This window comes from Colletotrichum abscissum, assembly GCF_030869225.1.
Source record: "Colletotrichum abscissum strain IMI 504890 chromosome Unknown Scaffold_38.1, whole genome shotgun sequence".
Taxonomy (NCBI): Eukaryota; Fungi; Ascomycota; class Sordariomycetes; order Glomerellales; family Glomerellaceae; genus Colletotrichum; species Colletotrichum abscissum.
In genome coordinates, this window is record NW_026850298.1 from 336,103 (window position 1) to 362,828 (window position 26,726).

General features: G+C 54.3%; 9 protein-coding genes across 9 annotated transcripts; 2 read left to right on the top strand and 7 right to left on the bottom strand.

The window, feature by feature from the left end:
- Nucleotides 1-72: 72 nt before the first annotated feature.
- CABS01_12568 (helix-loop-helix DNA-binding domain-containing protein) lies at nucleotides 73-1,529 on the bottom strand (the record flags this gene model as incomplete). The annotated part of the gene is made up of 2 exons (XM_060545921.1): nucleotides 73-756; nucleotides 825-1,529. The coding sequence occupies 2 exons, from the start codon at nucleotides 1,527-1,529 to the stop codon at nucleotides 73-75; spliced, it is 1,389 nt and encodes a 462-aa protein (XP_060396456.1).
- Nucleotides 1,530-4,535: 3,006 nt separating this feature from the next.
- Nucleotides 4,536-6,479, bottom strand: CABS01_12569 (delta-1-pyrroline-5-carboxylate dehydrogenase; the record flags this gene model as incomplete). Its single annotated transcript, XM_060545922.1, has 3 exons — nucleotides 4,536-6,035; nucleotides 6,102-6,209; nucleotides 6,282-6,479. The coding sequence occupies 3 exons, from the start codon at nucleotides 6,477-6,479 to the stop codon at nucleotides 4,536-4,538; spliced, it is 1,806 nt and encodes a 601-aa protein (XP_060396457.1).
- A 1,089-nt stretch (nucleotides 6,480-7,568) lies between these two features.
- On the bottom strand, nucleotides 7,569-10,418 carry CABS01_12570 (uncharacterized protein; the record flags this gene model as incomplete). The annotated part of the gene is made up of 9 exons (XM_060545923.1): nucleotides 7,569-8,335; nucleotides 8,388-8,466; nucleotides 8,519-8,659; nucleotides 8,715-8,798; nucleotides 8,851-8,960; nucleotides 9,009-9,144; nucleotides 9,198-9,267; nucleotides 9,324-9,485; nucleotides 9,544-10,418. The coding sequence occupies 9 exons, from the start codon at nucleotides 10,416-10,418 to the stop codon at nucleotides 7,569-7,571; spliced, it is 2,424 nt and encodes an 807-aa protein (XP_060396458.1).
- A 2,324-nt stretch (nucleotides 10,419-12,742) lies between these two features.
- Nucleotides 12,743-13,449, bottom strand: CABS01_12571 (uncharacterized protein; the record flags this gene model as incomplete). The annotated part of the gene is made up of 2 exons (XM_060545924.1): nucleotides 12,743-13,091; nucleotides 13,361-13,449. The coding sequence occupies 2 exons, from the start codon at nucleotides 13,447-13,449 to the stop codon at nucleotides 12,743-12,745; spliced, it is 438 nt and encodes a 145-aa protein (XP_060396459.1).
- Nucleotides 13,450-15,854: 2,405 nt separating this feature from the next.
- On the top strand, nucleotides 15,855-16,892 carry CABS01_12572 (uncharacterized protein; the record flags this gene model as incomplete). Its single annotated transcript, XM_060545925.1, has 1 exon — nucleotides 15,855-16,892. One exon carries the CDS (start codon nucleotides 15,855-15,857, stop codon nucleotides 16,890-16,892), a length of 1,038 nt encoding a protein of 345 aa, XP_060396460.1.
- A 645-nt stretch (nucleotides 16,893-17,537) lies between these two features.
- On the top strand, nucleotides 17,538-18,806 carry CABS01_12573 (uncharacterized protein; the record flags this gene model as incomplete). Its single annotated transcript, XM_060545926.1, has 4 exons — nucleotides 17,538-17,669; nucleotides 17,809-17,857; nucleotides 17,931-18,684; nucleotides 18,749-18,806. The coding sequence occupies 4 exons, from the start codon at nucleotides 17,538-17,540 to the stop codon at nucleotides 18,804-18,806; spliced, it is 993 nt and encodes a 330-aa protein (XP_060396461.1).
- A 449-nt stretch (nucleotides 18,807-19,255) lies between these two features.
- On the bottom strand, nucleotides 19,256-20,143 carry CABS01_12574 (uncharacterized protein; the record flags this gene model as incomplete). The annotated part of the gene is made up of 2 exons (XM_060545927.1): nucleotides 19,256-19,888; nucleotides 20,081-20,143. 2 exons carry the CDS (start codon nucleotides 20,141-20,143, stop codon nucleotides 19,256-19,258), a joined length of 696 nt encoding a protein of 231 aa, XP_060396462.1.
- Nucleotides 20,144-21,131: 988 nt separating this feature from the next.
- Nucleotides 21,132-22,600, bottom strand: CABS01_12575 (uncharacterized protein; the record flags this gene model as incomplete). The annotated part of the gene is made up of 9 exons (XM_060545928.1): nucleotides 21,132-21,174; nucleotides 21,259-21,678; nucleotides 21,732-21,869; nucleotides 21,926-21,963; nucleotides 22,015-22,166; nucleotides 22,219-22,260; nucleotides 22,310-22,400; nucleotides 22,457-22,489; nucleotides 22,541-22,600. 9 exons carry the CDS (start codon nucleotides 22,598-22,600, stop codon nucleotides 21,132-21,134), a joined length of 1,017 nt encoding a protein of 338 aa, XP_060396463.1.
- Nucleotides 22,601-23,175: 575 nt separating this feature from the next.
- CABS01_12576 (uncharacterized protein) lies at nucleotides 23,176-26,682 on the bottom strand (the record flags this gene model as incomplete). The annotated part of the gene is made up of 16 exons (XM_060545929.1): nucleotides 23,176-23,221; nucleotides 23,278-23,697; nucleotides 23,747-23,884; nucleotides 23,940-23,977; nucleotides 24,029-24,183; nucleotides 24,256-24,297; nucleotides 24,351-24,547; nucleotides 25,184-25,243; nucleotides 25,307-25,726; nucleotides 25,772-25,909; nucleotides 25,974-26,011; nucleotides 26,071-26,225; nucleotides 26,280-26,321; nucleotides 26,381-26,471; nucleotides 26,533-26,565; nucleotides 26,620-26,682. 16 exons carry the CDS (start codon nucleotides 26,680-26,682, stop codon nucleotides 23,176-23,178), a joined length of 2,076 nt encoding a protein of 691 aa, XP_060396464.1.
- Nucleotides 26,683-26,726: the final 44 nt, after the last annotated feature.

Below are 26,726 nucleotides of genomic sequence, written 5' to 3' on the forward strand. Positions count from 1 at the left end.
ATGATGAAAACCGAAAACAGCACCACGTTTCCAGCCATCTTCCTTTCTCGTCCGATAATGAATGAGTTTCCCTCAAGTACTGAGCAGATCCCGAACCGACATCCCCCGCCCAGCACCTCTCGTCGGATTCGCAATGCCACCAGCACCAGCACCAGCACCGCTGCCACTCGCCTCCCCAACCGTCCCCCTCCGATCGCTATTCAGCATCAACAATGCAGCCGTCGCCTCGTGGTCCAGATCGCGATCCCGCTGCGGCGCCAGCGCGGGACTCGTCAGCGCCGAAAGGCTGCCGTACCCGCCGCCGTACGTCTGCGGCCCAAACGCGGGTGATGTCGTCGTCGACGTGCTGTAGCTGTAGCTATTATGGCGCGGGTGGTCCGTCGAGACGGACGAGTAGGAGTCTTGCCGGTGCCTCGAGTCCTGCGGTAAGAGGGCGGGCGATACGGACGGCTGTTGGGAGCGGGTATGAGGAAGTTGCTGTTGCTGCTGTTGTTGCGGATATAGCTGCTGCTGTTGCTGCTGCGTAGGCGGAAAAGTGGGCGACGGGGCCTCGGAGTCGGTCATCTCCACATCGTCCGGATCTTCTTGGTATCGCGGCACGAATTGCGGGATTTGGCCCCACGGCTCGGCGCGGCTACCCCCGCCGGAAGGCGTCTGCAGGCCGGACTCGGCGGGTGAACGGGCCTCGGAGGCGTCGCGTTGGGCTTTGAGCTTGGCGACGCAGTCCTCGAGGTACCTCACGTATTCGATTGATGCCTGAACCCATTTCGTGCTGATTAGCGAACCGGCAACGGACGAAATTTGAGTGGGTTCCCCCGACTAACCTGTAAGATTGCCAGCTTGTGCATTTCCCCGGTGCAAGCCGGAATCATGCCCTTGAGCACGGCGAACTCCTCATTCATTTTCGATCTCCGGCGCCGCTCGATCAAGCTGTGCGCCGTCTTCCTCGCAATCTTGCGTCCCGCCGCGCTCGTCGCCGACGGCGCCTTCTTCTTGCCCTGCGCCGCGGAAGCGGAGGATGAGGACGACCCATTCGCCGCCGCCGAGCCAGCCTTCCCTGGACCCGCAGCTCCGGACTTGGCACCGGCAGCCGCCGACGGGGCGTCCTTATCCTTGGCCTTGCCCTTGGCCTCGGCCTCGGCCTCGTTCTGCTGTTGAGCGCGCGGCTTCATCTGGATAATCTTGCGTGACCTGGTCGGCGGCGGCGGCAGCGCGAAGCTCTCGTTGGAAGCAGCGGCCGCCGTCTTTTGGGCAGCCGAAGAGCGCCGGCGAGACTTCACGGTCTCGCTGGGCTGGACCGGGTACGGCTTGTTCGCGCTGACGTGGGGGGGCGAAATGGGCTGAAAGCTGTTGGTGTTGGCCGGCGACGTCCTTCTCGTGTCTTTTGGGGAGACCCTCGAGGCGTCCTGGACGATTGCGGGCGGCGGCAGTTCGAAGGATAGCTGGAGGGAGGCGAGGCCCTTGGAGCCGTCTTGGCCCTTTATGTCCGTGGAGGACGCGGGCGTGGGTAATAATGTTGGACGCGGCATTGTGTGTGATGTGCGTTTGTGCGTGTGAGTTGTGAGCGAGAGACGGCCAACACGAGAGGAAGACGACGAAAGGTATGAGCGGACTCTGAGCGATTAACACGAACAGAGATTCCCCCAACCGGACAGGAGCTAGATTGAGAACGGGAAGCCGAAGTTTGAGGGAAATTCTCGAGGCTCTACCGCTGAGGGACAAGTTCGGTTGACGTCTGGTTTTGAGGCTGTGCCCGCGGGCAAAAGACGACGGTCGGTGTAGCAGCACCAGAGCTGTTCTGGGCGTGGCGACAGATGCAGAAGCGCCCCCGGTTGATGCGAGGTGTCTACCAGAAGGGATGCAAATCCGATTCGCTGGCACAGGTTCAGACCCGAACTGGGACTCGAGAGTGAGAAAGAGGCACGCGAGTCTCGAAAGTAGAGGTAGCTGGGGGGGGCTTTCTCGTGGAAGAAGAAAAGGTTCGTAGGAGGATGTAGAAGGGGGAAGAAGGCAGAGAGAGAGAGAGAGTAAAGGTAATGAACTACAGATACGGCGCACGACCACCACGACCTTGGACTGACTCTCTCACTTTTCTCTCTTCGCCATCCTTGGCCTTGTTCGTCCTTATTGTCTCTCGTGCCTCGCCTGTCTGTTCTCTATCTGACTACAAACCCCCGGACCCGTGTATCCGTAGCTGGCAATCTATCAAGGCACTCGCTCGCCTCAGATAGCCGTCAGCCTCTTAGCAGCCGTCTAGCCACCCACGCCCCCCCTCTTCCTCATAATGGCCGGGGAGGGTGGTGCTTTCTCCCGGCATAGTGTCAAGAACCCTGATGGAAGTACCTAAAGCAAGAGAAGGAGGGGTGCTTTTGCTCGACGAACTAGCTTGGAGGACAGAGGGCACGCGACATCCCCCCCAGGCCAGAAAGGAAAGGGTCTCTCCCAAAGGGAAAACCCCCGGAAACACAAGCCGGGAGAGTAACGCAAAGTGGACGCAAGAGATACATACAGCCTGGGGGAGAGGAAAAAAAAGAATAAGACGAACGAAAAGAGACCAGAGAGCAGAAAGAGAAGAAGATGGTCCAATCAAGAGGGCGGACATGGACTCCTGGGCGAGGAAACGGGCACGAGAGGGCATCGAGGGTTCAATGGCGTCGAGCCAATCAGAGAGGCGGATTCGAGCACATGGTGTTCCTGAATGGCAACTGAGCAATTGCTCCCCCGGCGCCAAGCCGAGCGCCCGCACGCAAGGTTCACTCTTACACACTCCCCCTTCAGATTTCAGATGAGAACCAGAACCCTCCCTCCAAGACGCACGAGCTCACACTCCCGGTGGACGCAGTAGAGAAGCTGGCTGGTCAAATGAGATGGTCGGTAATTCTCTCCCACAGCTGCCAAGGCCATGCCTACCTACCTACTTACGCTACAACCTGTGGATGTCTCTTAGTCCAAGGACAAGAGGTACGAGGGTAGGCGTTGCAGCGGGTCTATGAAGCTTAGTTTCCGATTGCGACTTCGTCTTTGGGGTCGAATTGAGGAATCCAGAGAGAGGCACGAGACATGTGCTCAACGTACCGTTGGTCGAAAGAAAAACTCACCGGCTCGCTCTTACACCACCGGGTCCTTCACCAGTGAGCCGCGTTTCCGTGCACTTGTACGAGACGTCCCGGAACCCGTGGGAAATCCCACCTTTCTTCCCCAGCCTCGCGTGCCCGGGCAAAACGTGCCTCTTGTCTGTATCTGTCATTGATGGAGCTGACGTCCCGGTGTTTGAGGTTGATTCGCAGAGCTGAAAGGAGGGTTTGGGCCTACTCGACTCGTATACACACACACACACACACACACACGACCTATCCGTCCCTACGAAGTAGCTATACTGCACCGATGACGAACCGGGCCCCTGTCCTCTTGTAAAGTGAGCACGTGGGCAACTCTTCTCCTTCAAAGTTGGCCCTTCACATCTTTTCCACCCCTACGACCACGTGAGTTCGCCCACTCACTCGCACGCGCGCTCTGTTGATGAACCTCCCACACTCCGACTCGGGCGGCGTACACAGTAAATTCCCCGTTGACCCATCGCCCGTATCGCGGGATATCCCAATTTCGACTCCCATCTTCGTGCGAATTCCATAATTGCCTCAGCCTGTACCGGAATAGTCAAATGCAGAAAAAGAGGCCGCCTACCGCATCTTCTATGAGGGAAATTCCCCAAACGATGCGCAAAAGCTACCCTGCGTGCCCTTACGTCCAGAGTGAGCCGCATAGCCGCCAGCTACCTCAGGTCATGATCCGGATTCCCTCTTTCTGTCTTCTATCCCTCCCACGGCCTCCGCTCCATCATCCCTCCTTCTCCTTCTGCTTCAAGTGTAGTGAGAGGTAAGCAGGCATAAACAGGGAAGACCGGGGACCCAGAAACTCTATAAAAGAGGAGCCAACCGGCAGCTTTATGTACATACATACGCCAGATGGCCGTTCTCCAAGCACCCAACTTGGGGCTAGCGGCCGGAAACCAAACCCTTGACCCGCTGCGTGCTATACATTGGTGGGGGAGATCCAGCAAGAAGCTTGGTTCATGTCACCGCCCCTCCACCTCCATCTTTGCGACGTTCACCCGTTTTCTTGAGTTCACGAACGCGCACGTGACAGTTCAGTATAGCCTTTCGAGAATAAGAGCTCGATCGGATGCCTTTATTGAGCTTCCTGGGTCAAGTTGACGGCACAATTGTTTCACTTACACCGGACCTGAGAAGCAATCATGCTTAGGCCAGACAGCACCAGAGCCGCCACATCACCACACGTCCGGGAAGTTGGACTTGATGCGACCTAGGGTTGTTTTATCTCATTGAGGTGTGCTGATTAAAGAGACTCGATATTTTCATTTTAGACCGTAGAAAATGCTCGTAAATGCTTCACTCATGTCGTGACGAGTGTCAAAAGAACCCAGATATCCCATACCGTCGCCCAAAATTGACAGAACCGTAAAGGAAAAGACTCCATCACAACCTACATCTCTTCCCCTCCACAATGACACCATTTTAAACCTCGTTACTCGGGTACGCAACCTTGGTCGTGGCCGCAAACTCCTCCTTGATACTCCTCAAGCTCACAAACCGGCTCAGCAAGTTCTGGCTGCCCGCCTTGTCGTTCGTCCCGCTCGCCCGGCCGCCGCCAAACGGCTGCTGGCCCACCACGGCGCCCGTGCTCTTGCAGTTGATGTAAAAGTTGCCCGCCGCGTTGCGCAGCTTCTCCTCCGCCACCACCACCGCGGCGCGGTCCTGCGCGAACACGGCGCCCGTGAGGCCGTACTCGCCCGTGCCGTCAATCAGCTCGCACACGTTGGCAAAGGCGTCCGCTGGTGCCGAGGCGTCGTCGTAGGTGTGGATGACGAGCACGGGACCGAAGAGCTCGGTGCTCAGGAGCTTGTGGTTCGCATCCGTGGTGTGGTAGATTGTCGGGTGGACAAAGTAGCCCTTTGACGAATCGTACTTGCCGCCCGCAACGAGCTCGAGAGATGAATCGCTCTTGGCAGCATCAATGACACCCGACAGCTTCTTGAACGAGGCGTCGTGAATGACGGGACCCATGAAGTTGCCGTGGTCCGTCGGGTCACCAATCTTGATCTTGTTCACCTCGGCAATGAGACCCTCCTTGAACTGCGGCCACAGCGACTTGGGAACGTACGCCCTCGATGTGGCGCTGCACTTTTGGCCCTGGAACTCGAACGCGCCACGGATGGTCTGCTTCACGGCGTTGTCGACGTCGGCGCTCGGGTGGACAAGGTGGAAGTTCTTGCCGCCCGTTTCACCGACGATACGCGGGTACGATGCGTACCGGCCCTCGGCAACGCCCTGGCCGATGGCACCGTACAGCTTGCGGAAGATAGCAGTGCTTCCAGTGTAGTGGAGGGACGCGAATTTCTTATGCGACAGCACCTGGTTCGTAATCTCCTCGGGGTTGCCGGGCACGAACTGAATGACATCACGGGGCAGGCCGGCCTCGAGGAGGATGTTGTAGACGAGCCAGTTGGAGGCAATGGCAAAGTCACTCGGTTTCCAGACGACGACGTTGCCGAGCAGCGCGGGGGCACCGGGGAGGTTACCAGCGATAGCGGTGAAGTTGAAGGGGCTGACGGCGTAGACAAAGCCCTCGAGGGCCCTGTACTCTACGCGGTTCCAGACGCCGGGGCTGTTGTGCTGCGGCTGCTGGGCGTAGAGCTCCTCGGCGTACTGAACGTTGAAACGCAGGAAGTCGGCCAGCTCGGCCGCGGCGTCGATCTCGGCTTGCCACGCGTTCTTGCCCTGGCCGATCATGGTGGCGGCCATGATGTCGTAGCGGTATTTGGTGGCGATGAGGTCGGCGGCCTTGAGGAAGATGGCGGCGCGGTCGGCAAAGGGGAGGGACTCCCAGGCGGGCTTGGCTGCGAGAGCCGAGTCGATTGCCTTTGTGACGTCGGAGGGCGAGGCCTGGTGGTATGTTGCTACGGTGGTGTCGTGGTCGGCGGGGTTGACCTGCTTTCCGGTGTCGCCCGTCAAGATCTAGGGGACATTATTAGCTTTACATGGTCGGATTGAGAGCTGTAGAGATGTGTAGGCTCGACTTACCTCTTTACCGCCAACAACGATTGGCACCTCCAAAGGCAGCTTGCTCTGAAGGGTCTTTACTGCGGCATCCAAGCCTTCACGCTGGGCGGAGCCCTTGGCATAGTGGTGCTGTGGTAATTGTCAGTCAAGCGCCTCCTCACCAAGCTCCCTCACCAAGCTTTATCCGGCGTTGTAACCTACGTTGGGCTCGTTGGAGATCTTGGGGATCTTAAAGGCAGCAAACGTCGCCATTCTGGTGGACGTCCTCGTCGCAGGAGCGGACAGGCGTGTTGTGAGTCTGGTGGTCGGAACTGCAGAGACGCTGCGTCCAAGGGATGTGATGCGGGAAGAGCTTCGAAGCTGGGAGTTGAGAAGCCCAGTTGCTCGTGTGGACGCCATGATGGGCAGATATGACAGCTTGGTGCTGTGCTGTGTGAACAGTCTTCTCTACCGGATTGGGCGTGACAGGATGGCGAGGCACACACACACGCAGAACAAAGTGATGAGCTGTGAGCGATGTGTTGTATGGGTGATGGGCAATTGGTTCGCAGAAGACGGGAGAGCAGGTTACACTCGGGGAAGAAGAGAGCAGACGGCGAACCGACTGGCTATTAAGTTTTTTGTAACGTCAGGAAACGTAATGGGAAAAGAATTTGGACGAGTCGTGAGACACGGAAATTGTTCCCTGCCACTTTCTGCCTACAGATATTGTACCTTCCCAGCAACCACCGGACACCTGCGAACGTCGGGTGGGCGCGGGTTAAGAATGCGACGAAGCTGCGCGGGCGGAGAGCTTGTGAGGGGCTGCGGGGGGCCCTTGGGAGTGGTGAAATCGGGGGTCCCGGTGTCGCTTTGCTCCCGATAAGCATGTCACCAGCACCACCAGCTGCCTATCGCAACCTTGAACAGCTTTGCGGGGAAGACATACAGCCAATCATAGGTGCCAATTGTGCCCTGACCTTGAATTTTTGGGGTCGAGATAGCAGTGCCGCAGCGGAGTTGATCGGCTCAGTGGGCCCGAATAGATAGAGGCAATCAGCTCTCCCGATCCCGATCCCCCAAAGTCGGGATCGGATGACTGTTCCGACATGGACATCTTTCGTGTACACATGTCCTATCACAGTCCAAAGGGGTTGGTTACAGAAACGAATTACAGCAACAAAGAAAGCTTTGCAATCCAGGTATCGACCTAATGGTTCCGTAGTCGGCCGAGCTCTCATCATTATTACTTGGTTCTTTGAGATATTAAACAAGATTATCAAAACACAGCAAAGGTCGAGCTCCCCCAGATGCACCCGCAAGAGTTGTACATCCGTCTTCTCCCTTTCCTTTTAGCTCCTTCGCTTCATGGGTATAACATAACGTAATGCAACCAACAACGCATCGGATGGTGTCTCCGACAACCGATGCAACAATGCTAGCCAACGTCGAGCGTCGATCATCAACCATCTCTTCCCTTCACCACCGTCAAGCTTGAACAGAGCCTCTTTACTCGCCCTGTCCATTCTCGCGCTCCTGTGCAGGGAAGGGCTCAACCGGCACCGGCTGGCTGGTGTACTTGAGCTGGGGAACAGTGACACCGTAACCCTCCGTGAGACCCTCACGGTTGTGCTGGTCGATCTCGACGCGGATGCAAATATCCAAGCTACCATCGTTGCCGGTGCCGTGCTGCTTTCCGGCTGCCTTGTGCTTGGATCCTGACTCCACCTCACCGACATGGAGGAAATCGTGTCCACCCTTGCCGGAAATCACTGACCGCGTATCACCGTTCGTCGGCGCAGCCAGTCCATTGTTGGGCGAGTTCTCGGTGAGAATGGCAAAGTTCCGGCTCGGCATAGTCACATGGTTGGAGTTGGACGTCTTGCTCGAATCGCCGGGGTCCTTGTCAAAGAACTTGAGCAGCGTCTCGTCCGTATCGTGGTTCAGGTGATGGATCTTGTTTCTCCTGGCCAGCAAGTTGGCAATCGCTGCTGGCGGTGGCTTGTTGGTAATGGCAGAAGACACCACGTTAGCCATGTAGCGGTGGTCGTTCTCCGAAGCAATGTTCAGCTTAGGATGCGAGTAGAATCGGCCCATAGCCGCCAAGTGCACATCGCCGCCCAAGATGGTGATACGGACCGAGAACTCTGACGAGATGGCCTGGAGCCTCTCAACAAGAGCGTTGCGCTCCTTCTTGTGAGTTCTGGCCGTGTAATGGTCGTCAAGGTCGTCGAGCAAATCGACGCTGCCGTCAAAGTGGTTGAAAACACCACCGGCTGATATTGTCAGTAAGCCAAGACTCGTTCTGTCTCCTCATTGTACACTTACCGAGACCGAATCTCCGGTTGAGGAACTTCACAGGACCCATGATGGGGCTGCGGAAGACGTTCTCAAGCCATGTCAGGCGCTGGAACGCAGTCAGTCTCTGCAAAGACATCTCACAGGCCATCTTTACTTACAGGATACGCAATTGGGATTCCCAGCAGAAGGATCAAGTGCTTGAATGGGCGTCCAGACTCCTGAGCGCCCTTGAGCTCTTGTCTGAGGCGACTGAAGATCAAGTCATATGTCTCTGGGTAATTGATTTGATGGCGTGTGCGCTGTGAAACGTTATTAGTATGTTGACTTCCAGTGTATGTTCCTCAATGTTCTTACCTCAGTTCGAGCATCAATGCCCAGGAAGGCAATACGTGCGCCAAGCCGGGCGAACATGTTATGTGAGTGTTCAGCGACATAGGGCTGGGAGTCTGGTTAGTCGTGCTTTCAGGAAGAGTCGGTACCGATGACTTACACCAGGTTGCTTGCCAACAATGTAGCTGGGATCCGACTTAGCCGGCGCAACATAGGTATCCATGAGTTGGTTGGGGTCAAGTCCTTGGTTCTCGGCCGTTGTGGTGTGGTCTATCCGTGGATTAGCCCGAATTCCTTCGCCATCAACTAGAAACGTACCCGAGGTGTAAGTGGACGGTGGCGGAGGGAGGTGATGCTGGAACAGCATGTAGTACTTGTGGGCAGTTCCACCAATACCCCTGAACACATCGCATCGCATGAAATCGTCAACATAGGAACCGAATCCGTCAATAATCTAGGTTGTCCGGTCAGAACATCGTTCGCCATTATCTTCGAGCTTCAACGTACATCATGATCATCCCAGATGTTGAGCTGCGCAATCTGGGCATTGGCAGTCGCAAATGGCTCCGTAGAGTACCTGTTGACAATGTTAGCTCTCGACACCGTCATGTTCCCCCCTGGCCATGCACATACCAACGGATGTAGTTCTTCAGGTAGTAATCGTCACAAGCTTGGCGAAGCTTCTCGGGAAAGGGGAAGTGTCTGCGCTTCTTGGGGTTCGAGATCTCGGTCCATTCGCGCAGAGGTCCGTCGACCCGAATTCCATCGTTGTAGATCTGGTCACCTCCTCCGAGCCTATGGGCAAGTCAGAAAAAGCGACCTCGTACTAAGCAGGCCAAGACATTGGACTCACATGACGTGGAATGGTCGCTCTTTGTGGTGTCGGTTCACATCGTTCCACAGGGCGGGGCCGCTCCAGGCGTCTTCATCAGTGCCCACGCTGAATCCGTTGCAAGAATGGAACATGATGCGCATCGACTCGTTGCTGGCCGGGACGAAGAAGTGGTAGCGATCAGGCCGGATGTTGCCAGCCGAGAATCGCATATCGGGGATCGAATACTCCCACTTGGCCTCCGTTTGGCTGAGGGGCAGTGACAGGTCAAAGGCCCAGAAAGTGTTGCGAGGGTCAGAGTAGAGACATTGACCTTGGGTCTCTGAGCCACTGGTGCCCGCGCCATTGGCTGCGCCGGAAACCTGGCCATTGAAAGCACCGTTGGAGCCGTTGACACCGTTCGTCTCCGTAGAGGCGTACTGGCCATTCACTGCGTTCGCAGGGTGCAGAACCAAGTGCGGTGCGAAGCTCTGAGTCTTACCACCGCCCTTCGTGACAATCAAGACACTTCCGTACCACTTGTTCTCGTCCATCCTGCGGTAATTGAGCAGCGGTCCGCAGATGATCTCCCGGCCATCGGGGGGGTCTTGCTCGTGGGCGTGGGTCGCCGCCGCGCGAGGCTCCTCCTGGCCAGCGGCCTCACCAGCAGCAACCATGATGGGCTTGAAGTTGGGCGGAGCATTGGGGTTCTCGGGCTCGACGCGGTCGCGGTTCAGAAAGTCGGCCAGGTCGTTGGTGGTTCCTCGTTCTTGGGGGTCGCGGGGTTGTGCGTGGCTGTGAGCACCGGCGGCATGGCGGAGGAAAGCCGAGCTCTCCTGGTGACGCCATCTGTTGGCCGAGGCATGGGGGTTGTGCTCGATGTCATCGAGGGCTTCTCCGTGGGGATGTGAAGCCATGTCTGCGATTCTGTGATGAATTTGTGATTTTGGTTTCGTCTTTGCCTGTGAGCAGAACAGAACAGTCAGATCATGGAAACAGAATGACCAAGAAACATCCCTGGGCAACGGTGGCTCCTTACAATGTCTCAGCGCAAATGAGACTGGCAGGGTCCAGTTTGTGCACGCCGGCCAGCTCTCAAGAAGCCCAGAGGGTCTCAAGATTTGTTGTTTTACGAACTGAGAGCTCGAAGGGAGGGTATCAATGGCCGGGTATCTGGTGTTGCGACGCCAAACAAAGACGGTAGCTGGAAGGAACCTTGAAGAGAAGGGGGAAAGGTGAAAGATGGGAAGGGGGAAAAGCAGGAAGATTAAACGGAGAGAGGGTGTTGTCGGAATCCCACCACAAATCGCACGAGAAAAGTGTGTTGTGTTGGATTGGATGCGCTGTTGGGCCAAGGTAGCGCAGAGTGACGCGAGCTAGGAATTAAAGTGGCAGGGATTATCGGCGGTGGTGGGGAGAGTCCACTACGCAACCGCTGTGGGCAACGTCCTGGTCTGAGGTGAGCTGCTGCGCTACAGCTGGAAACTCGAGCTAGGGAGGTCCAGGTTCGTGGTGAAGCCGGCCAGGCTGCCCTGTTCGTTCGTGCTGCGAGCTGCAGCAGGGTGGAAGGTGGACCGGGGGCGGTTTCTAGGGGTGAACCTGTGACGGACAGTACTATGTACAGTCGGACTGGGTCCAAGGAGAGGCCGTCATGGAGTTTTGCGACACTCTAGGACAGACTCGATAGAGAAGGACACTTTGCGATGGTTGTTCTTGGTGGCGCTGTCAGTGGTGTTGGACGAGTGCTGGCTTCTTTGTTGTGGCGATGGCCAACTTTCTGGCCGTCATCGACAAGCGTTCGCCCCCAAGCACAATGCCATACTTGTATTCACAACTATCTACCAGGTAGATATGGTAAAGTAGGTACCTTTGAAGGCGGCCTCCGAGATTCCCCTTGATTTGTATCCCTCGAATTGAAGAGGCCAGCGCCAGGAGGACCGGGCCTTCACCTCAGTCCAAGTCCGCAATCCTTGCTGCAGCAAATCAACCCACCTGACTCCATGCAGAGAGACATGCAGTATGCTAATAAGCTAATTCCTGTGTAAGAACCAGGTCCGAGGTCTTTCCATCTGATCCTATTCGTGTGTGAGTATCCGTAATACTACGCGTAGACCGCCTTGCTCTGCATCAACCCACACTACGTAAGTTAGGTAGCTTCCTGCTGCCTTCAAAAAAAAAAAAAAAAAAAGTAAGCAACGACCCGTCTCCTGCCATTGGTTTTGAGGCTTATCGGTTGACAACGTGTTGGCGTTCCATCATCTGTATGTCCCCCTCCTCTTCTCCCTCGTCCCTCACCTCAAGTTGATTGAATGTGCGCGTTGCGTAGCCTTGGTTTTTGGGATGAGGCGAGGGCCGTGAGTGGTCGGTGACAGCCGGAGAGCATTGGAGCGTTGAAGTGTGCGGACGGGCGTTCCCCCAATCTCTCAGCTGCCAAGGTCAAGGTCCTCGTCAGCGATCTGTTTGCTGGCGCGTGTGCATCTTTGGGGGGGCTCTGGGGTTGGGATGACGATGAGTTAAGTGGCCAGAGCTCCCACAAACGGCCAACCCATGGGCCATACCAGACCAGCTCGCATTGGGCAAACACGCCGGTTCCATGCTTGCAGGGCAGCTCCCGGGCAAAAAAAGCCAAAAGGCACCACTCACACATCGCACAATGTAACGCCGACTCTGGCAATGGCTCTCTGTGTTTCTGTCTTCCTCCAAAGAAGTACGTAGTGCGTATCGATCAGGAATACATGTGCGCTAAGTGGGTGAACCGATTCGAGAGGTAAAATTTAGCGGCATGCAAGGAAGGTGTGCCGGTATGGGAGGCCTGTGAAGAAGGACTGGTCGATGGGTCAACGGGTCGATAAAGGGTTAAACCGTAACAGCAAATATCAACGTACCGCGGCAAGCTGCTGCTACCAAGGTTAAGGTAAAGAGAGGCTGATGGGGACTGGCTGGAGCTGGATTGGAGTGAGACTCGACGGGAGTCTGATGGTGTTGTGATTGAGTGCCACGGGTTTGTTGATTGATACGCCCAAAGTGGCCTGGTCTGGCGGGTTGAAATTGACACCTACGTCAGGACTTGTGGTTCTTTGGAAATTGAAACAGGAATGCCCCCACAGGGGCCAAGGCTGAGGTGACCCACTCCGCGTCCCTCGCATCCTTGCTTCTGAACTTCTTAGTCCCTGATATCCCTGTCCTCCGCTGCAGCTCTTGGCCCCCGGTCTTGGTGCGCGGACTCGGCGTGCTGTTCGCCTCATGCCACATCCCGTACAAACGGATTGCCGTTGCCGGTTGACTCCTTGGCGGTCCGGTATTTCTTTTCTCTTTTGTGCTGTTCGTGTTCTGTTCGCGGCTGCCCAGCACCGGTGCTTGCAGGCGTCAGACCGCTCCGGGCCCGGCGAGTAACGCCACCCCCACCGCCCGACCGGCTGCAGTCTTGGGCCGGGTCAAGTGGATCCCGTAGGTATTCGTCACGTCGGAGCCGGCGAAACACATCGTTATCAAACGGTGTCCCAGAGCCAGACGCAATGGCACCACCCGTAATCAGCATCTGCTGAATTGTGACCACCTCATACTGAGAAAACGAGGGGTGATGGCTGAGGCTGCTGGGCCTCTTACGCCGTCAAGGCTGATGAATGAAGTGTGAAAAAGCAAGACATTTCATTACTCTTGGTTCCGATGAGGTTCGGCAGCTTCAGGAACCTCTATACCGATGTTTCTTGGGCTTCCCGTGGAACCCAGCTATTTCACCGTCGATAAGTATGTTTCCAAAGTTGGGTTGAAAGTGAGTGGTTCCACGCTGAAATCGAGGCAAGTGTGCACGTTGAACCTCCAATAATCAAGGAGTATCAATGTAGCTAAGCGCACTTACATCTTCCGCGTAAAGAAGCTGCTCAAAGATGAGGCTTTGGTTCCGGGTATCGTAAACTTCGCCACCTTCATATACTCGGGCGCTGCCATACAGAAGTAGAAAGAGGTGGCTGGATATAATAAAGTAGGGGATGCACGATCGTTGACGGAGACAAGGGCGTGAGTCAGTAGTCAACGGCATTCTGTGAATGAAAATCATATCATCAACGCTCTCCGAGTCTTATCCAAGGCCCCCGATGCCGTCAAGCCCTTGCAGAATTCTTTCCGAGGTTCTCTGATCCGGCATATACACTGTCTGACATTGGATCTGGTCTCCGTGCCCGAGAAGAATAGTTCACCAAGTCTGTCTTCGAACATCAACCTTTCTCTCGGATCGGATCAGCTCAGGGCGTAAAATGGCGAAGCAAGTAGTCTCGCTACTTGATCTGCCCAGGCCAGTGGTTCTTGCACTGGTCTTCCCCTGTTTGCTACATTTTTATGCAGATTTTGATCCTGCCATGCAGAATGGCCTTCCCACGATTCACGATGGCCATAGCGGCTCCTCAATGCCTATCAAACTACACACGGTCACAAGGAGTGGCCAAGATGGCATGCCTGGCAGGCCCCGCAGGTACCGAGCCATCTGCGTTGGCCTCATATCGAGGATAATATTCCACACTAGCATCCATATAGTTTCACTAGCTAGGTGCCCTTACCTCTTGATCGACTAATTCATATTTGGCGGAAAGCGGGCGTTCTGTGTCGCTATATCATAGAGGCAGGCGACGTATGTCATCGAGGGCAGGACATCTGCAACTTGTGTGAAGGCCGCCTCTCTACCGAAGACCAAGAAGGCCAAATTGCCCAATTTTCGAGAATACTCGTATAGAGATGATTACAGAGTCCGGAATACGCACCAACCTGAAGAATTACGATGAGAGTGATCATCGGGCTTCACTGACTTGAAAGACTAACCTGGGAAAGTTCGAGCTTACAAAGCAACTGCCGAATACCATGTAGACGACACAACAACAGGATAGCAGTGCTGTGTCATAAAGCCATTTAATCATTTAATGTATTTACCTCGACAAGAGATGTTGATCTCATGAGACGTTCGGGTCGTGCTCATATCCAGATTGAACCTGAGTGCAGGGAGACAAGCATTCAAGTAGCCACTACTGATGTAAGCTCGCTTCCAAACAGCCACAACCTCCATATGTTTTCACTTCTTTAATGAAAGTCTAACTGTTGTACTGAAACTCCTGCCTATCCCCCAAGTCAGTATATACATATATATTGCAATATCCTACTCTAAGCACTCCTCTACCAACGCCACTGCGGTCGCGACTCTCTTAGCGACGGAAGGACGCATAGGATTACCATCTTTTCGTTCATCCTTGACTGGGGAAGGTCACTAATCCTATCAGATCAGGGTACAGCATGACCAATAAGTTTAGGTTCTATCTGTAAGAACAACAAATTGACATTTTAGTAGTTGTCATTCCGGCAGTATTCTAGCAGGAATACTCGTGGCGTCAATAACAGCCACATTGGGCAGCAACGTTAATATTCCTCTGCAATGATGTAGTTACAGTCCTAGCCAATGCCATTGACACTCGACTTCCCAGTTATAAAGCCAAGTTTCCTACTTCAAATTTGTACCTTACCTCTTCTTCGTCCTTTCAGGCCTTTAGCTTCTGATCATCTCTCGTTAAATACCTTCCCAGACAATGCCGGCCTCTACATATCAATTCATATACTCATTCCTTGCTGCATATGGGTGCCACTTGACTTCAGTATGTCTCAAGTCTAGCTGCGTGCTAGTCGGACTCTTTATAGCCTTCCCAATCTCCTCTTGACCACCCCGACGTTGATCTAGTCGATTGAGGAGGTCATCGATGCCTGAAACTCGAAAGGGTACTTCAACGAAGCCATGGGTCCAAGGTACTGCAAGTAGGTAGCGGGAGTCAATAAATCACACTGGCTTCTATTTCTGTTGTAATTGTACCTACTGACTAAGAAGTTGCAAGTTGTGTCGAGGAGTACGGTCTTGGTTCACGAGCCGTGTGGAAGATTCACAAGCTACGACATCGCGTTCCCCACTTAGATCGACTCACGACTCTTGGTGAACCATGATGCCTGCCACTTCTGCCTAAGATCCGTGCTCTTAGGGTATCGTGCCTGAGAAATTCTTCCCTCAAAAATGTCTGTTGGTCGTGATGTGTCGGAGACCCATCTCGTGTCTTGTGGATACATACCATTCTCGGCCTAGCATTCAACTTATAGAGTTTAATCCGCTGCTTCTGCCTACCAACGCCCCAGGCTAGAGATGGCTCCTGAAACGGTTCAAAAGGAATTGACAACTCTTCACCTGAGGCAATGTGGTTGAATCGCCAAAGACTCACTGCTCAAAGAGCAAAAAACGCGATCTCTCTATGATACCTCGACACGGATTAGTTATTTTATTACTGAGTGTCTTGTCACTTGCTTCTGCACATTTCGCCTCGTCACGCAACATGTGCTTAAAATCAAACGACTGTCCGAAACACTTCTGCGAGCACGAATGTCTCTATAATGCAGCGTTAAACGGCAACACGCAACGGCTAGTGGAGCTCATCCTCAACGGAGCCGACGTCTCACAGACATCGATGCCTGGCCGACACCAGTTGATCCACTTCACCGGGCGGCCAGGAAGCGCAGAAGCCATGAAAGCCCTGCTCGACGCCGGAGCCGACGCTTCTGCAGCCTCCTACGACGGCCAAACGCCTCTGCACATGGCGGCCGCCGACGGCGGAATCGAGCAAGTGCAAATGCTCATCGGGGCCGGAACCAACGTCAACGCCCGCACCATGGACGACGAGACCCCGCTGCACCAAGCGGCCAGGGCGGGAGAGGAGGAGATCGCCAAGCTGCTCATCGCTGCTGGCGCGGACGTCACCGCCAGAGACTGCTACGGACAGTCGCCCCTGCATCATTCTGCTAGTCGCGGCCACCTCGGCGTGGTCCAGGTGTTTCTCGACGCCGGCGCAGACACGAGCGCCCTCGACAACAAAGGAGACACGGCCGCCCTGCATTCCCTCTCCGACGCGCCGGCCTCGGTCAAGCTCATGATAGAAAAGGGCGCCGACGTTTCCGTCCGAGGCCAGGGCGGCGACACACTGCTGCATCGAGCGGCCTCGTTCTCGGCGGAGCTGATAGGGCTCTTGCTCGGGGCCGGCGCGGACCTCGAGGCGACGGATGACGAAGGAAAGACTCCCCTACACGCCGCAGCTGCGTGGGGGGGCGCCGAACATGTCCGGATCCTGCTTGCGGCCGGGGCTGATATGGGTGCGAGGACCAACGACGGCGAGACGGCGCTGCACTTGACGGCGGGGAGCCCGGATGCCCTGTTCCTGGGGTTTGGACATGAGTCTGATGCCAAGGCTAGGGTTCTCCTCGATGCTGGTATCGATGTGAATGCGAGGACGGTGTCAGGTCAGACAGCTCTCGATCGGGCGAGAGAATGCAATCGCCCGGCGGTTGCAGAGGTGCTTCTTCATGTAGCAAGTGCATAACCTTGAGAGACATGGGACTGGTATTCCCTTGACCGTTACTGTACCTGACAATCTGGGTTGATGAATAGAAGTTGGCAGAGTCCTTCCTGTTGCTTAATGGATGAGCCGCTTGAATTCGTTTGGTGTTGTTACCTGCGCTGAAGAACACAAGCGAATCTCGCAATGATGGCTCACGTTATTTCGATGCAGACCGAAGTTGCGACTGAAGTTGTGAGAATTGAGAATTATTCGACCTTGGATGAATGGGCACTTCTGCCTGGTGTATTAATATTGGATATTGAATGAACCCCGCCAAATTTATGGCCCCCGGAAAGCGCGGCCAATTAAGCACGCGAATTCCCCGCCAGCGCAGCTGGAGCTTACTTGTACCTTGACCGGGACCTTTATTCGACCAGTGTAACCCGCGGTGACAGGGCTCTAGCCGTCCGAGACCTCCGAACCCTTGTGTCCCATGTTTCCGTACGGATACCTTCCATTACCATAGCTTACCTTAAATACTCCGTACCTTCATGTTGACTTTCCTCCCTCCACCTCCCGCCCTGACCAACCCTCACTTCGACCACGTAGCACGCGACACACCCTCCGATTCGAGAGCCGACAAGACCACTCGCATACGAACACCACCAGACAATAGATGCAGACGCCATGAACAGCTCACGAGCGGGGAGACCATCAAAGTCTCCTCTGTTCCTAGTCATCGCCGCAATCCTCATCTTCGCAGTAGCCGTCGAGGCCTCGTACGGCGATCGGTTACCAGAGTTCCGAGAATGCGTCCAAGTTGGTGCCCACCACATACACACACACATGGGCGCGCGCGCAATCTTGTGCTCGCGCTCGCAACTAGCAATGCTTGAGAAAACTCTCTCTAGTGTCTCTTGTGACTGACATACTGCCCTGCGCTTCCCTCGCCATCCAGGTCTGCCACGATGAGAACTGCGCTCCTGGCAAAGATGCTACGCCAATCCGTACGTTTCTCCCCCTTCCTGCCCGCACACCACAAGGTGACTAAATAACTAACACATGAACCCCTACCAACAGCCTTCCACCGCCGCCTCCTACTCTGGACCTGCGCCTCCGAATGCGACTACACCTGCCAACACATAATCACAAAAGAGCGCCTCGCCGCCGGCGAGCGCGTGGTCCAATTTCACGGAAAATGGCCCTTCCCACGCCTGCTGGGCGTCCAGGAACCCGCCAGCACCCTCTTCAGCTTGGGCAACCTCTGGGCCCACCAGAACGGCTGGCGCAAGCTCCGCGCCGTCATCCCGGCGTCGTACCCGCTGCGGCCCTGGTACGAGTGGCTCGCGGGCGTGGGCATCGCCTCGTGGACGTTCAGCGCAATCTTCCATACGCGCGACTTTGTGGCCACGGAGCAGCTCGACTACTTTGCTGCGGGCGCGAGCGTGCTGTACGGGCTGTACTACACCGTGGTGCGCATCATGCGCCTCGACCGGCCGACGCCGCGCCGGAGGTCGGTCCTGCGCGCGTGGACGCTGCTGTGCGTGCTGCTTTACGCCGGGCACATTGCCTACCTCAAGGGCGTGCGGTGGGATTACACGTACAACATGACGGCCAACGTTATTGTCGGCGTGATTCAGAACCTCATGTGGTTGTGGTTCAGTTTGAACAAGTATAGGCAGTCACGGAGGACATGGGCCATCTGGCCGAGTATCGTCGTCGCGGTCGTCGTCATGGTCATGAGTCTGGAGCTGTTTGACTTCCCACCCGTGTGGGGTGCGTTGGATGCGCACAGTTTATGGCACCTGGGCACGATCCCGCCAACGGTTCTCATGTACAAGTGAGTCGGCAGTGACACCAAGATTAGCTTGCTGAGTTGACCGCTGACACTTGACTAGCTTCCTGATCAAGGATGCGCAGGACGATATGGCGGGCAGTGAGAGGTTAAAGTCTTGAGCCGTCATATGATTTTCGAACGATCGTTTCAAAGCATGCTGCCTATATGGGAGAACGAAAAAGAACGGAAGTGGAAAGACTGGTGAGCCGAGGGCTGGGTGCCAGCCGGAAAGCTTCAATGAGGTATGAAATGACGGGGCTAGGCCGCAGAGGCAGAGCATCACGCTACAAAAAGACCGTGTAATCTTTAGCAAGTAGACTAGGTTTTTAATTGTCTATTTTGTCATGTTGTCCGGTGTCCAATTAGGCCGGTATAGTAGAGGATAATATGTAACGAGTATGACGGCTTTCTCTCTGGCAAGCAGTACTAGTATAGTATAGTGTGGGCATCGTTTCCCGTCCACGCAATCTCAAAAAGCTTCCTATACGCAACAGCAGCAATTTCGCGACTTGGGTACAACACAAGCGACCCCCTTGCTCAACTCAGCATCCCGCTGGACGTCTCTTTCTCATACACCAACAATCACAGTCTCGGTCTTGAAGACCTGAATGGCACCATCGCCCCAGATGCCGATGACGGACAGCAGGAAGCCGACCGAGGCGACGGCAGACTGCACGAGCTGCGTCTTCCTGAACCCGTCCACCTCGCCGCGGACCTCCTCGCCGTTGAGCGCCTCCTCCTCGGCCTCAGCAGCCGCAGCCGAAGACTCGTCGCCGCTCGCGCTGCCGGCGCCGTCGCTGTGGGTGTCGCCGAGGACCTCGTAGCTGGCCTCCATGCGCGCCTCCTGGCGAGCGATGCGCGCGGCCTTACGCTTCTGCTCGCGGTCGCGGGCGGCCTGGCGGCGGGCGGCGATGGATTCCTTGGAGGACTCGGGGCTGCTCTTGAGGACGTAGGGGGTGATTTGCTCGGCGAGACCAGAGGTGAGGGTGAGGACGGAGGCGTAGACGAGGTAGGGGTGGCGGAAGGCGCGCGGGGAGAGGAAGAAGGCGAGGAGGAAGGAGGTTGCGGATACGCCGGTGAGGAGGCGGAGTCGGGCGGTCGCGGTTGGGTAGAGGTTCTTGAAGGCGCGGAGGGCGTCGGAGGCGGAGGGGAGGGAGAGGATCGAGGGGACTGTTACGGTTGAGAGGGAGTAGGAGAGGCCCTAATGCGCGCGGGTGTGTTAGTATGACTTGGATGAAGCATTTCATGATTGGGGTACAGGATGGTTCGGCATCCCGGAGTGTCCTGAATGCGGGGAGTTGGAGGGGGAGGGGTGGATGGGGATGGGATAGTGGCGTCACTGATGATGGTCCGACGGTGAACCGAGCTGCGCTGGTAGGGCGGTGAAACGTACAGTCAGAAGACCGAGGGAAACAGTTCCCACGAACTTCAGGAGGGAGACTCCTTTGGAAGCCATGGTGGCTGGTGCGGAATTCGTGAGGGATTCGGAAAGGAGGCGTTGGAGGTTGGCGGTCGATGGGCGGGAAAGGATGTAAAGTCGAGGTTCGTGAAGGTGTGAGGCACGGGATGTGTCGTCAAACTATCAGTCGGTAGGGTCGCTGCTTGCTGCTGACCGGCAAGGCGGGGCGGGGAGGGGCGGTATAGCGTATCACTCTTTGTTGGACTGGAGTGGCTGGGAACTTGATGTGACCTAGGTTCTGGGGGATAGGCAGATGGTTTCCGGCCTGACCAGTTAGGCGTCACAAGATGGTAAGATGTTTTGGGTAGGTGGAAATGGCCGGATTGATTGACTGACGCTGACGCTCATTGACGACGTTTCCCGCCTTGCCGCTTGCCGCTCTTTCGCGCGGGAATAAGTCCTGAAAAAGAGAGGGGCTGTTTCCTTTGCTTGTTTGGCGACCACCTGGTTGGCCGGGACTGCGGGTGGGTACCTGTGGTGGAGTTTCCCGTCAGCGGTATGGGGTACTGTGAGCTTAAATTGTCCGTGCGCCTTGCATTAGTCCCGAAGCTGGCCCGAGGTTGCACAAATCACCTTGTCTCGCCTGCACAAAGAGCATAATCACGTCTTGTTATCTCGACTTCATCTTCTTTATCTTTACCGAGCTACCTAGACGATACCATACTGCCAAGCTGGAAAGCTGGAGACAAGACGCCCTTGCTCCGTCGGCCATCGATCTCCCAGAAGCCGGTCATACCCAGTCTTGAGCTTTCTCCTTTCATCTCGTCGACTCAAAACGGGTGTCGCCTCTCCGGAAGTGTCAAGCCATGTCTTTGTGCGAGAAGATGAGAAGAGTGAAATATAAATCCATTTTGTCATTATAGGCTGTGCTTGCTACATTCAGATTCCTCGACACACCTTCATCCGCCAGCTTCACCAGCTACTTCAACATCGCCTACCCCGCCGACCCCCCAAGGTTCAGGTTATCTTCGGACCTTGCGCAACTTCAAGCCTCCGCCGCAGGAGGTCTTCTCGCGTGGATCAGGTAGCTGATCCTGGTTAGTTTCGTTCGATATGAGGTAGAGCTGCAGGCAAAACAAATTTTGGCTCGATCCCGTCGGTAGGAGACTTACAGGGGTGTGTAGGCGTGAATTCTTCTATCCTTCAAGTCATTCCTAACTTGAATGAGGAAAACGTTGACTTCCTCCTTTGTCCATTCGAGGGCCCTGGTCAAAGGAGCCATACTCCATCCCTCGATACCCTCAAGGAAATTCTCGAGATTCCACTCGCCAAGCTCCTTGTAGTGGGGATCCTTTGGCCAGTTGTTGAGGGGCCACTTGTACTTGACCATTTCGATATCCACGAACCCGACTTCCTTGAGTATAGGGATCAGGCTGGGGATATTGATGAACGGCCGACCGAAGATGTTGCAGGCCTCCTCGATCTTGTCTACCCACTTGATGAAAGCGTGATCAGACGTCAACGTCCCATCGTCACAATCTGGCCGCATGTGACCTTCAAACAGCTCGACGTAGCCACCTGGCGTAAGGTTGCTGTAACAGGTCAGTGTACAAACTCAATGTAAGCGGGTCCGGAAACCATTTACTTGAATGTCTTTTGGAAAAACTTTTTCCAATCACCGATGCTTGAGGTCATACCACGAATGTGGATGTAATCAAATGGCTGACTGAAGGTCCAGGGCTCTTCAGCATCATCGACCTCGAACTTGACATTGGGAGGGACGCTATAGAGTCATTAGTATATTACACGTGCGGCAATGCGAGAGGAATCGGATCGTACAATGCCGTGGGGACTGGTGTGAGATCTATTCCGAGCACCTATTGCAAAACTTAGCGCCTCTTGCATGGAATTGGTGCTGGTGTCCTTACCTCGGCCTCGGGATGTTCATCCCCGAAGTCAATGGCCCACAACCCGGTTCCAGTTCCAATGTCAAGCACACGCTGGGCTTTGTTGTTCTCATTCGGGGGAGCAAGACCCAACTTGTAGTCGAGCGTGAGTAGATACAGGTTGTGCTGAAGATCTGTAAAGGACATGAGATGATGCGGAAGAAGGAAAGTGTAAGGGTGAGGTACCCAGCCTGTCACTCTCCTTCTCATCATTCGGATAGTTGTATTCTGTATTCATTAGTGTCGCGAAAATCACGTGGCTAGTTCATCGACTTACTGCCTTCCTTGTACTTGTGGTACGTCCTCCCGTTCTCGATACGATGCTGGAGGATTGAGCTGGACAGACTTGTACTGGAAGACGCGATGCTCTAGATTCATTAGGCCGCTCATACCAGACACAGGGCTTCATTTCCCATAGACTTACAGTTGCCCTATCAGATGAAGCATCATCGCTGAACTATGCGGTACTTAGTACTGAGCAGGCGCTCATTTAGGAGCTGCGACTTACATCGTCAGCCGCCATGACGGGGCCATTGTCAGGCACCGGCTCGGTTGTATTGTCCGCCATCATGAAACAAGTTTTGTGAGCCCTCGGTGTGTATCCGGAAGATTTACAATCCGCTCAGTAATTGCAGCAAAGACAAAAGGAGGAGCGCGACGGATACGTGAACGATTTTGTCGAATCTGTGGAACAAGAACTGCTACCCCTCTTCTGGAATGGAGACAATTATGCATGTTGGTGACAAGGATTATTGTTTGCTGTTGGAGCCTTCTTCCAACAGAACCAGGGTTTTGAACGTATCAGAATCAGCTGCCCATCGTTCTAAGACAAAAGCAGCAGGAGTGTACGACGTGGCGAATCAGTATTTTCTCTCGTTGGCCGGTTTATATCGAGTTGAAGATTCCACCTGACCAACCCGTGCCGCGGCCTTGGGCCGTTGCATTAGTTCGAGAGACAACAAACGACCCAATTCGTATGTCTTCATGAGCGACATGTGGGCCTTCAAACTTCCAACATAGGGTCGTAACAGAGTCGCGAGGTTGAACGTTACTTGAAAATCTTCTTCCTCTGTCGTCTCTGGGGCATCTGGTACCAACTTCGTCAACATTCTTCAGTTCATCGCGGCCTGGTGCCCTCAACCATCAATCTTTATTCAACCTCTCAGGCTTGCGCGCATGTATCAACTGACTACTGATGGTCAGAAGAAGAAGTGAGAGCCCCCCCACCGGGTTAAATTTACTCACATGGGAATGTAGGCGTGTATATATCTGTTTCTCAGATCGTTACGCACGCCAACGAGAAACATATCGATCGCTTCCCGTGACCACTTGAGGGCCCTAGTGAAAGGCGCAAGTGTGAAGCCTTCAATCCCTTCCATGTAACTCTCATGATTGAGATGGCCGAGGATCTGATAATGCTCATCCTTGGGCCAAGTATTAAGAGGCCACTTGAACGTACTATACGTCACATTGACGTAGCCGATCTCTCTCATGACTTCCACGAGGGATAGCACATTTACGAAAGGGCGCCCCATGATATTGCACGCCTCTTCGATATAATCTGCCCATCTTGATAGTGAGTGCTCCCGAGTTAGCGTCCCGTCGTCGGACAAGGGTCGGACATGACCTTCTTGCAATTCGAACCAACCCCCGGGCTCGAGATGGCTTATAGAGATTAGTAGATTACTTGCTTGAAGATGAGAAGGGCCCTTACTCGTACGTTTGCTGGAGGAGCTTCCTCCAGTCTGATATAGACGACGTCATTGCACGGCAGTGTATGTAATCGAACGGCTCACGGTATGTCCATGTCTCTTCTATATCGTCAACCTCAAATCTGATGTTGGGTGGGACGCTAGATGATGAATGTTAGTATGTCAGAAAAGTTCCCCATGGATGTTCGTCCATACGCGGTCGTTTGTGTAGGCGAAAGGTCTACGCCGTATACCTGACTCTAGCTTCAGCTTCCGCGGATCTTAAACTCTTCTAGATTGCTCACCACTGCTTCCGGGTGTTCATCGGCGAAGTCAATAGCCCAGATGCCCGTACCGGTCCCCAGGTCGAGTACGCGATTGACCTTCGAGCCTGGCTCGTTCGGTGGAGCAAGCCCCAGTCTATCATGAAGGGTCAAGAGGAAGAGCTCATGTTGGAAATCTAAAGAAAGAATTGGGTATGAGATAAGCTTAACGTGGCGGTACAGTTTATGGAGTATATGTGAGCACATACCTAACCTATCCATCTCCCGCTCGTCATTAGGGTAGTTATATCCTGGTGTACAAGGTTAGACGACTAAAGAGAATAGGAATATCAAAATAACGTACTTCCCGCTTTGTATTTACGGTAGTAAGTTCTTCCATTCTCATGGCGATGTTGAAGGATCGAGCTCGATAAGCTGTGAGTTGAAGATGCGAGACTCTGCGGGAAAAGATTATGCGCTTGCTTCCATTGTGGTGTCAAATACGAACTACTCCTTACCGTCAACCTTTCCGATGCGTTGTCATCCGTAATCTGCAATTGACTTTAGTATTGTTAGCTCGCGCAATGGCAAAACGGCATTCTCACTTCATCAGCCACAATGACAGGCCCGTGGTTGACCGGAGGCCCGGGTTGATTGTTGCACATTACAGTTGCTGAGTTTCGAAAGACAGAATACTGACTGCATTACCCCTAGCTCTAGCAGAGGGAATAACAGGAGGCGAGACCCAAATGGCTGCGAAGCATTTATCTGTGTTGGAAGAGGATTCCGCCCCTCTTCTTGGCCAGACATGGATATGTTGGTGACAAGGGGTGATGCGTGGGTACTGCTTGCTTCCAACGGCGCAGGAGCAGGGTGCCTTACGCACGTATCGTAATTGCAAGGGGAAATAACGGGCAAGGCGCAATAGAAACGAATCGATTCAATACCTACCAAAATAGTTCTAACATTTGAAGCTATGAAATACCATGGCAGGACGCTGGCTCTGGGGTGCGATATTGCGAGGTTCTTTGGAGATACACAGTCCGCCAAGTACCTTGGATAGATCAGCTGTACAAGGGTTTGACCGCAAGGTATATGAAGAGGCTCGGCTGACGGGGAGTAATGTGAAGAAGAATCATAGACTCGTTCAAATGATCATGTTCCTAAGATGTCTATTGCCTCCAAGCCATACCTCACTCTTCTGCCGCCGGCTCCTCTGCCTTCTTCTCAACGGGTTTCTTCCCGTAAATTGAGTAGCTTTTGCTGCGTCAGTACCACAAAATGACAAACGTCGCAATAGACCTGGAAATTGAAACTTACATTGGCCAGTAGGCATGGATGTTCCTATTCTTCAAATTGGAACGTACCTCCGTCAGAAAGACAAAGACCTCCTCTTTTGTCCAGTTCAGAGCTCGGGTATAGGGTGCCAGAGTCCAGGCCTCCAGACCCTCCATGAAGTTGGCATGCGTCCAGGTTCCAATCTCTTTGTAATGAGGGTCCTTGGGCCATTCGTTGATGGGCCACTTATATGTCTCGATAGTCACATCGACGAATCCGACTTCTTCCATGACGGCTACGAGACCAGGGATGTCGACGAAAGGTCGGCCGAAGATTTCCATCGCCTCACCGAGAAGCTTCAGCCACTTCGTCATTGCATGATCTGGTTTCAGGGTACCGTCGTCGCAATGGGGATGAAGGTCGGCCTCCTGAATTTCCAGATATCCGCCAGGCTCGAGGTGTCTGTTGAGTTAGTTCGCGTCTAGTGTTTCTTCAGTCTGAACTTACTTGAAAGCTTGTTTGAAAAGCTTACTCCAATCAGACACGCTGGATGTCATCATCCTTGTGTGAATATAGTCAAATGGCACATGGTACGTCCATGGCTCCTCAATATCATCAACTTCGAACTTGGCGTTGGGAGGAATTCTGTGACGGGTCAGTGTTGAGCACTGGGCACTAGCTTTGGGCATCCAAGGACTATACAACTTACGCTGACGTCTGAACAGGCGAGAGATCAACGCCATAAACCTGAGCTGTTAGTAAGAGAATGGATCAACCAGAAGCAGGAGAGGGGTTTTTCTGCGTACCTCAGCCCCAGGGTGCTCATCTGCAAATTCGATCGCCCAAAGACCAGTGCCAGTGCCGACGTCAAGTACGCGCTTGACGCCAGAATCTTGCGCACTGGGCGGGGCGAGTCCCAGCTTGAAGTGAAATGTAAGAAGAAACAGGTTGTGCTGCAGGTCTAGATGCAGTGTTAGACGAGTTCACAACACAAGTGTTAGATAATGACGCTTACCCAGTCTATCGGATTCTTTCTCGTCGTTGGGCCAATGGTACTCTGTACATATCAGTATTTTCACTATTTACAACCTATGAGCCTTGTGGCCGGCGCCTTACTGCCATCTTTATACTTGTGGTAAGTTCTGCCATTCTCAAGTCGATGTTGGAAGATGGAGCTATTCAAGCTGGTGGTCGACGATGCAAAGCTCTGAGGTGGCTATCAGTCAAGCTTCCGGGAATAGTCTCAAGTGATCAGAGGTATTGCTTACAGATCCGTGGTCTGAAGAACTATCATCCCATTCCTAGTCGTGCAATCAGAATCAATCGGTCCAGTGTGGGTGCTCATGTTGTATTACCCCCTCTTCAGCGACGATGACAGGGCCTGCGGCCACCGGGCGATCGGTCTCGGCGTTACTCATAGTGAGATCTCACACAGACGCCTGCTGAAAGTTTGCAGGTTTGC